General features: G+C 34.6%; 1 protein-coding gene, 1 long non-coding RNA gene and 1 other non-coding gene across 6 annotated transcripts; 1 reads left to right on the top strand and 2 right to left on the bottom strand.

The window, feature by feature from the left end:
• Window positions 1–2,170: 2,170 nt before the first annotated feature.
• On the bottom strand, window positions 2,171–3,349 carry LOC103411240 (allene oxide cyclase, chloroplastic-like). Its single transcript, XM_008349886.4, has 3 exons — window positions 3,208–3,349; window positions 2,810–2,931; window positions 2,171–2,709 (listed from the first exon to the last, which is right to left on the bottom strand). Exons 1-3 carry the CDS (start codon window positions 3,233–3,235, stop codon window positions 2,305–2,307), a joined length of 555 nt encoding a protein of 184 aa, XP_008348108.2. The 5' UTR covers window positions 3,236–3,349; the 3' UTR covers window positions 2,171–2,304.
• A 1,651-nt stretch (window positions 3,350–5,000) lies between these two features.
• On the bottom strand, window positions 5,001–8,506 carry LOC108171993 (uncharacterized). 4 transcript variants are annotated; one of them, XR_011571097.1, is made up of 7 exons: window positions 8,127–8,506; window positions 7,698–7,902; window positions 7,338–7,451; window positions 7,021–7,187; window positions 6,716–6,779; window positions 6,392–6,529; window positions 5,001–5,519 (listed from the first exon to the last, which is right to left on the bottom strand). It is a non-coding gene; the product is annotated as an uncharacterized lncRNA (long non-coding RNA). The 4 variants fall into 4 exon arrangements; XR_003775957.2 differs by lacking the exon at window positions 5,001–5,519 and adding an exon at window positions 5,678–5,917; XR_011571096.1 differs by lacking the exon at window positions 5,001–5,519 and adding an exon at window positions 5,678–5,917 and having other exon boundaries at window positions 6,413–6,529.
• TRNAG-CCC (transfer RNA glycine (anticodon CCC)) lies at window positions 5,167–5,237 on the top strand. The gene has a single exon. It is a non-coding gene; the product is annotated as a tRNA-Gly (tRNA).
• Window positions 8,507–9,322: the final 816 nt, after the last annotated feature.

Below are 9,322 nucleotides of genomic sequence, written 5' to 3'. Positions count from 1 at the left end.
ATTTATCTTTTGCAATTATAGGAAAGTAAATTGATACAAATGCATAAATAAATTATAATTTTGAGAGATTAGGTTAACTTACTTATGGTGCTGATGTCGAATTACTTTTAATTGATCATAATTTAACTCATCGAGTAATTTGCACTGCTTATAACTTAACTTATCTAATAATCACATCATATCTTGTATCAAATAATTAATTAACCTAAAATTTAATGAATGTTTCAGTGTGACGTAAATTACCACATGGACTATCAATTTACTTATTTTGAAATACGGTGAAGTGATTTAGTCCCTGAACTAACACTTCAATGAAAATTAGGTATATGAATTATTTTTCGGTAAAATAAGTTCCTAAATTCATTAAAATTTGCTAATTGCATCCTTACTATTATATTGAAAGCTATTTTATCCAATTTTTGTCAACTTAAGTCACTTAATACACTTTAGAGTGTAATACCGTCATTTTCTTGCTTTAAGCTCTTAACATTTCATATAGGTTGTGAATCTAATGTCTAATTTATTCTCCAAAGTTAACTTACACTATTTCTTGTTAAAAACTACCAATGTACCCTCCAATGTGTATCACATACAAGTAACATGACTTGAATTGAAGGAAAATTGAATATAATAGTTTCGAATATAATATTAGGGATGTAATTGACAAATTTTTATAATTCAATGACTGATTTTTCTGAAGAAAAAAAAATAGTTTAAGGATCTAATTTTCACTGAAATGATAATTCGAAGACTAAATTGACAATTCACCTTTTGGAATATCATGTCATGTTCAGAATTCACTTGCATTCACTTCAAGTCAAGTTAAAAAATTATCACACTTGTCACTTAGTATTACGGTCTAATAGTATTCTTCTTCACATGTAAGTGAGATGTATTTATGTCAAAGATGAATTTGAACTACATTATTGTTAATCCATTGTGAGACTTAGCCCCACTCTCCACCCTCTTAGTGTAAATAATATATTTTTGTTCAAAATTAAAAAAAAAAAAAGTTATCACACCTAGTAATAAGATAGACACTGATTTTGTTGCCTAGTTTGGTCATGACTTCGGGGGATTCTAATATGTAATCATATTTATCTCACTTGCCTTGTGACGTGATGTATACTAATGGCGGTATTCTTGGTGAGCTTGGCATCCTAATGGGCTTCTTAATATCCTAATAAAATGAAGGGGCGAATAGTTTTGTAGCATAGTTCTTTGTTAATTTAACTCTTGATTACAAAACAGAGAACAAAAAACTTCCTAGCCTCTAAAGGCCGATTCGATCTTTCCTCCTCCACCTCTCTTTTCTCTTGTGGTCTCTCTCACCTTTCTAATGGTTTTACGCTCGTTTCGTGGTTTGGAATATGTTATTTTCTTGAAATTGGACTTGTAACTTAGCTCATGTTTGATGAGCTAAATTGTAATACAGACTGGATTCGGAATAAAAGATTGAGTTCATAATAAGATGGGTTATGTAACTTGACACAACTCATGGATTATGAAGCCAATCCCCTCAGCCTTCGTCGCCATCCTCTTTTCTTTCTCTGTTCAGGCGACAAAGTCTAGCATTCCTTAATTTCGACGAGCTGACCTCTTTGCGACGTTTTGTAAGTGTTGCGAGCGTTGTGGCGGGTCTTAAGCGGCATCGTGAGTTGATTATTTGATGGGTTGCGAGGGGTTGTTGCAGTGAGAGATGGATGGTGGTTGTTGTATGCTTTTATTTATTTCAATTTGAACCTATTCGGTTGAGTTGTTTACACCAAATTAGGGACAACTATCCCAACCTCTCCCTTCCAATTCTAACCTAACCATTCCAAAATACATAACATATCATGTTCAGTCGATCAAACGGTAATCCTACCTTTGCAGGTTGACGAAGCCTTGAACCGATTTTTTGTTATAAACTCGTGGTGGTTGTACTCTTCACATCAGTCTTTATCTAGTTTGACTCTTCTTGGAGATGAAATTGTTTGGTCATATTTCTGAGATTCATTTCTTGAGAGTGTTACTAAACAAGTATCAAAAGTTGCCATGACATTTGATATATAAAAGGGAAACTTCTGGTACTGTTTACTTTAACGAAAAACCACATTTTTATACCTAAAAGTCAATCCTGGTACTATTCACTTTACCCTTTATTTTGTTCTTATCTTAAAATTCAAAGTTTTCAAATCATTTTCATTAGTTTTCCTTATATAAAATGCGTTGTTCAAAACGATACATTGCCTTCAAAACACACAAAACATTTAATAAAATACCAAATTCATCCAATTCCTCTCATTCCTTCTGCAATTCTCATCAGTTGGTGAAGTTGGACACGGTGGCATGGGCCTCACAGGCATTGGCAGCAGGGCTGGGCTCCACACCAGGGCCGGGCTCCACAACCTTCACATTTGTAAGCTCCTCAGGCAAATCCTCAATCCCCTTCAGATAAAATGTGTACAAAATCTTGAAGGGGAACAAAATCTGGTGCAGCTTCACCTGCCCGTACGCCCCTTCGAAAATCCCAGACCCACCAGTCACAGCCAGATACGTGTCCTCGTAAGTCAAGTACGGCCCCTGAACCGCCACGTGGCCGTAGTTCCCGAAATAGAAGCTGTAAATTGCCTCGTATCGATCTCCTTTCTTCTCCGGCTTGTTTTCGATCAAAATGCAGATTCCCGCCGTTATCCCCAACCGTTTCTGAAGATCTCCGGTGTATATCTGCAATTACATTCAGACCACGGGGGTATATTAGCAAATGTAAACCTAATCCAATGAAAATTTATTTGTAAATATAATTTTTAAAGGAAAAGGAAAATACTTTGTTAGTGAAGGGCACAAGGTCTCCGAGGGCATGCACAGGTTTCTGGCTTAAACTGAGATACGCAGGGCTTGAACGATCTCGCTCGTTGATCTCGTACACGTTGAGTTCTTGAACTTTTGCTGCAGAAAAAAATGAAACAGCAACGTTTACCATCAATTCAACACAATATGTGACACATTGACTCAGTTAATCTCGCGCACTAAACTATACATCTGTTGAATTTCAAACAAGATAGTATTTACGTTGATGGATGTCCGTGAACATAAATGATGACGAAAAAAACAAACTACCGAGACACGAAAGTTGAGTTTCGAGAAAACTAGAGGGTACTACAGGGAAGAAAAACGTGTTTTAGCCGTAAGATTATTGCGAAAGAAAAATGAATAAACACTAACTGGGTCTTGAAGAGCTTGAGCAGGCCATTGCAGGAGTCTTTTTGTTTCTCTCAGTGGGAATTAGCAAAGAATGTATTGTGTTGTGGGGAAGTGGAAGTGGAAGAGAAGGTGTTTATATAGAGAGCGAAAAAGTTTGATTCATGGTGGCATTTGATCACGTGTGGTTTTTGGTTAAGTGGATTGTCGGTGAAGTCAAAGGGTCTTCGTCAGGATGTGAGAGTGATGAAATGAGATAAACATGTGAAGAAATTGGGAAGTGAAAAGTGTGGCAACTTTTATGGCCGGTGGAGCCTCCCAAGCGGTGGTGGCCAAGCAAACCAAACGTGCACAAAACAAGTCAAAGAGTCGGAAGGAGAGTCCAATCGTTGTAATGGGGAATTAAAAGTATTATACACTTGTGTAATGATTGGGCGTTAAATGTAGGAACAATGATTTAATGATCACATGTCGTATGGTATACATCAGTGTACAATAAAAATCTCGACACTAAACTTCAAACAATGATAAATTATGCTTGGATTTATCTATTTATAAGTTTGATGTTCGCGTCAACTCACAAGTTGACCGACATACAAAACGTACGGGTTAAAATAATAGTTTTGTTTCAATCTACCACTCATGTGTAGTTAAAATAATAGTCAATTGATAGGTAGGTCAACACATAAAATAAATTTAATTTTTTGTTAAAATGGTCCATGTTGTTTGGTCCCTAATAATGAAAATTGATAAAAGTGGTTATTGAGTTTGTCTAAATTATTTGGTATTTTCATTATATTTTATGTTAGCCATATGGATAACCATAAAAACTTATTCTTAAAAAAAAAAAAAAAAAAAAAAAAACTGAAAAAAAAACCTTAAAAAAAGGATTTTATTATTAGCACTCCACTAATTGTTGAACACTTAATATTTATTGTTAAATGATTTATATAAAATGACTATTTAAACCTTAAAAAGTAAAGAAAAACAATTATTTTCTTCCTACGCCTCAAATCGTTTAAAAAATCCTAACCACCCGTAAATTATATATAATTTTATATACACGTGCACTCACAATGTCTTGTGATTATGTTTATATATATAATGTTAAAGATTCTGCAACATAAGAGATGAAGTACTTTGAAATATTCATTTCTTTGAGATAGTGTAGTATTGTTTTTTTTTCTTTTGCTAAAAATTTTCAGGTATGTTTGCTGTTTGTTTTTTAGGATGGTTTGTGGTGCAATTTTGCAGAACAGAGAATCTGCACGGACACATCAATAGCACAATCAACTAGTCCTTTCATGATTTTTTATTTCAGAAAAGCCAGCAAAGTAGCCATTTCTGAGTTTAAAATCAAATTCACATCTAAAGCCTAATTCCCCTAAATTGACGAAAACCTTGAAGCAGTAGAACCATGCGCACTGTTTGTGTGCTAAAGGCAAAGGGTTTAAATTTATTTTTTTGGACAAGATGAAGACTTGTAGATTTTGGTGTGGGGGTGTATGAAATGTGTGGGGTGTGAGGGTAGTTTTGGTTAGTAAGTGGGGTGTATTAAGATATTTTTAAGTTTAAAAAGTAAGTGTGAGATGTTTTAAGTATGTGAGGTATATTCAACAATATGTGGGGTGCTAATAAAACAACAAAAAAAAAATCATCATTGAACTGGTGGGATATTAACTATAATTTAACGAAAACCTAACAAAAGAACCAAATGGACAAACTTTAGGACTACTTCTATTGATTTTTCATTGTTAGAGACCAAGCTGTTAAGTTATATCAATCTTATGAACCATTTTGGGTAACAAATATTTGAATGGTTTCATGAACAATATTTATATTTATATTCTAATCATATATACATTGGACCCTATATTGGAATAGACTTCGAAATGTCCAAAATTACAACCCTACAAATGGATGGTGGAAAATTGGGTATGGGCTGCGTGTTATAAACAAAAAACAAGGTTCTCTAACGGGCGAGCGCATCTGGTGTAGTGGTATCATAGTACCCTCCCACGGTACTGACCAGGGTTCGATTCCCTGGATGCGCATTTCCTTTCCTTATTTTTTCTTTTCCTCATTTGCATCTCGGCTCCAAGTTCCAACCAAATCGGCCTCAAAGAATGCACACTTCCACTTTGCGTATTTCTGGGTCTCCTCCGACCTCCATTTGCCTTTTCTTTGTTCGAAAGAAGAAACTTAAAATCCGTTAAATTTGAAGTGCCTCAATGTGTTCTTTCCCTCCATTTGGACCATTTCCACAGACAATTCCAATCATCTTTTTAACGCTACTTCTTCTTGCTATTGCATTTGTGCACCCATATATCATAGAACTGCAGAAATACAACAAAACCATCAAGTTAATAGGGACCTGCCACATGTAAAGCAGCAAGACCTGTTGCTAGGGAACAGTAGCAATAGATAAGCAGGTCCAAATATATGAAATACAAGCACGAATGCCCGCGCTTTGCTGCGGGTTTTAAGAACACTGTTCAAGACAATACTATTAATATATAAATAAGTTTTGAATAAATCAATATTTACATGTCTGGTGTTTGAGAAGATAAATGAGCAACACATTACAATGATCAAAAGATTAAATGCTGATTATTAGAAATAGTTCAATAGACTATGAACATGTTACATAATCTTGATTTTCCTACTTCACTGTTTCCGGCTCATCTTCATCTTCATTATGTGGAGGTTTTCGGTTTCAGCTAGTTCCTACAAACTTTGAAAAAAAAAAAAAAAAACCAAATGAACGTGGCATGGCAAAAAAATTGAGGTGGAAAATAAATTAAAAAAAAAAGTAATTAGAAAAAACAGAGAGCGAATGATGCTATCCAATGTACTTAATTTATCTTAAGTATAAAGACAGTTGTATATACTTCTTGACCAAATGAGATAACATCAAATTCGAATGAACTAATAGAGGCATTAATCATAACTTAGGCATTCATTGTTATCATTCTAAAGTTGATGACATACTGTAAAGTAACAGTTTATTTCCATTGGATAATTTGATTTCCCAAATTCCAAAAAAAAAAAAAAAAGAAAAAAAAAAAAAGAATACTAAACATTATTACACATCATCACAACATCCCGTCTGTCAAGAATCAAATCCAAAAGCAGAATTGGGTAAACAAATGAGAGATTAGAAACATAGAATATATTGAGCGAACTTAATTCAAAATCTCCAATTTACCTGAAACATAGAATCACAAACCTCAAAGTATTCATTGCTGAACTCTTCTTTTTTCAGCAATTCTTTCAAAGTGACGCCAAATCCTCAGATATGAATCCAGTTCTTCTCTTCGTCTTTCTCTAATTGAAATTGAGTTATCTGGTGAAGTGGTGTTAAAGTTTACGTAAGTGTCAAAAATGAACTTCTTTGCAAGAGAATACAATAATTTATGATAAAAATCTTTAAGTACCAATCAGCTCTTAAAAATCTAAATACGTATTTCAAACTGAGCATGTCCATTCAGCTCTTAAAAACTGGAAGAAAAGATTTAGGTTTCTTTCTTACCCAAATCCACCAATTTGAATCAAATCTCTGCAGCCTTTCCAACCAAACGCAAATTAATACAACTCTACAATCAATAAACAAAAGCAAGTTAATACAACACTGCAATCAATAAACAAAACCCAAACTTTTAAGAATTAAAATCATCAAAAATTCAACAAAGAAAGAGAATCCAGAAACCAAACCTATCAATCAATTCCTAAAATCAACAGTAAAGAAAATTTTTCAATAAATAAGCATCTAACTCCACAAATAAACAAAACCCATATCAAATAATTCAAAAAAATTAATAACAACACCAGAATTACCTTCCAAGAGATGGAGACTCCGAGTAGGCTTCCAATAATGATTTGACCGATAAGAAAATAGTTGTAGGTCATGGGATATCACTTTGGGATTTTCATGGTTTACCTTTTCTTTCAAAATGGGTTAATACTTGATCATCCAATCCTCCAACCTTCTGTTTCTCAATCTTCTGCAAGAGGATTGAAATCAGAACCATTAAGTTTTAGAAAAAACAAAATCAAGGAAAAAAATGGTGTCTCCTACTTCAAACAATGAAAATGCAAATATTTGATACCAATTATCCTTGGGATGTAAAAGAAGGCAAGTGTGGATTGCTTACTCAAGCTCAATTGAAGTTGAACAGGTCAGAGACAGAAACAGAAGCCAAGGAGGAGATATAAAGGTCAAAGTTGAATTTGTGGATCAGGCAAGTTCGAGAGCCACAAACAAAAACCTAAAAAAAAAAAAAAAACCCCGGGTGAGCCAAGTTCGAGAGCGATAGATTCAGATTTTTTTTTTTTTAATATATATACAACTAATTTACCATTCAATCATATTAGTGGAAAACAATTAAACCGTAAAATTAAACCCTCCCGCTTCCTCAAAAATCTAAATTAATCACAATAGTCAAATTCCAAACAGAAGAATAACAATAATAATTTGATAATTGTTTGGTGAGATTATACAGAGAAAATCTTGCCTCGAAACCTGGTGGAGCTTCAAGCTGCTTCTACGACGATGTCGTTTTTGCCAAGAACAGGTTCCTGAAGCGAAATAGGGCTGAAAACGAAGATTGCAGCAAGAGCTACACTGCGATAAGGGTACGAAATTCTGGAAGCAAATGAAAGAGCCCTGCTTTTCCAACCTTCTTCCCTGCTTTCACAGCTTTTTCCATCCCTGGATCCCTAGAAAATCACCAGATTATAAATTTCTTTGGCAAAATCTAAAGCAGGATAAATTGCTTACTTTCCGTAAAAAGGGTTATGGAAAATGCGCGGATTGCTAAATCATGAAATCATCCAAAAACCCGTAGAAAATTGAAAATTGCATGTAAGCAAAAGCTCAAGAATTTTACACAGAAGAACTAACTTTCAAATAATTAAATATATAATTACGGGAGAAACGATACCTGTGTATGGAGGTGCTTCAATGGAGGGGAGAGAGAGTGTGTGCGTGTGTGGAAGAGAGAGAAGCTCCGAAATCGGGAGAGAGAGAGAGAGAGAGAGAGAGAGAGAGAGAGAGAGAGAGAGAGAGAGGAAGAGAGAGAAGCTCCGAAATCGGGAGGAAGAAGCCGCGAGTAGGTTTTTGGTTTTTAGTTGCTTCGGCGAAGGAAGAGGTGGAAGATAAGTCAAGCTGGGTTCGTCTGCGAGAGAAAGATTTGACAGAAGTGAGTCGGTGAGAGCAGTGCGAGAAAGAAGCAAGTCGAAACATCGAGAAGGAAGAACCACGCGTCACCATTTTGTTCCCACACCGTAGCAAACCGGCAAAGGTGGAATAACAAAAAAGAAGCAGGGGCAAAAACGGAATCACACTGTACTATGAACAGTGTTTTAGTTCATTTTCTCTTTTAGTATATATATAATTTGCCTCTAGGGGCGAGCAAGCACGATTTGGTGTCGTTCGGTTTTAAGGGTAAAATCGAAATAGAAATAGAAATTTATTGCACTTCGATTTCCAGGTAAAATCGAAATTGAAATTTATTGTGATTTGGTTTGATTTCAAACGATTTTGGTTTCGGTTTGGGCCTAACTTATAGGCCCGTTGAAAAATTGGGCTTACCTTATAAGTCTGTTTCGATTTACAGTTCCCAATCATTCTTTTAATTTTATTTTCGTAGTGTTTTTTAGTTTGTTTTGGCCCCCAAACGGGAGAGAAGAACAATTAATAGTAACTAAAACCCAAATTGATAACCACCATACTAAAATTCAAGGAAATCATTTTAGGGTTTGTTTCAAAACCAAAAGGGGAAAATAAATCCCAGCAACCAATAACCATTATACTACAATTCATGTATCAAAACAAATTTTCTAATTAAATTGATTTTTTTTTAATATTATGCAGTTCGGTTCGTTTCCAAATATTAACCGAAACCAAAACATTATTTTAGTTTCGGATTTGTTTCAAACCTAAACCGTTTCAAAAATGCAAAATTCGAACCGTTCAGTGAGTCCCTTTTGATCCATGTTTCGATTTCAATTTTTGATCCGAAGCGCCCACCCCTATTTGCCTCATTCTTTTGGAAGTAGGATTTTTTATTTTCCCACCAATTATAGTTTTACTCATATGTATAAACCTTTTATTTTGTATTTTTCTGTGAGTTATTTA

The sequence above is a fragment of the Malus domestica genome, chromosome 09 (genome assembly GCF_042453785.1).
Source record: "Malus domestica chromosome 09, GDT2T_hap1".
Lineage (NCBI taxonomy): Eukaryota > Viridiplantae > Streptophyta > Magnoliopsida > Rosales > Rosaceae > Malus > Malus domestica.
The sequence above is the reverse complement of the archived record's forward strand: the minus strand, read 5'-3'. Positions and strand labels throughout refer to the sequence as shown.

What these genes read in the sequence shown, in the direction of transcription:
- LOC103411240 (XM_008349886.4), bottom strand. Translation starts at nt 3,235, where the DNA reads ATGGCCTGCTCAAGCTCTTCAAGACCCA. An exon ending in CTCAAGCTCTTCAAGACCCA is followed by an intron (nt 2,932 to 3,207) that starts GTTAGTGTTTAT and finishes TTTTTTCTGCAG; the next exon opens with CAAAAGTTCAAGAACTCAAC. An exon ending in TTGTGCCCTTCACTAACAAA is followed by an intron (nt 2,710 to 2,809) that starts GTATTTTCCTTT and finishes ATGTAATTGCAG; the next exon opens with ATATACACCGGAGATCTTCA.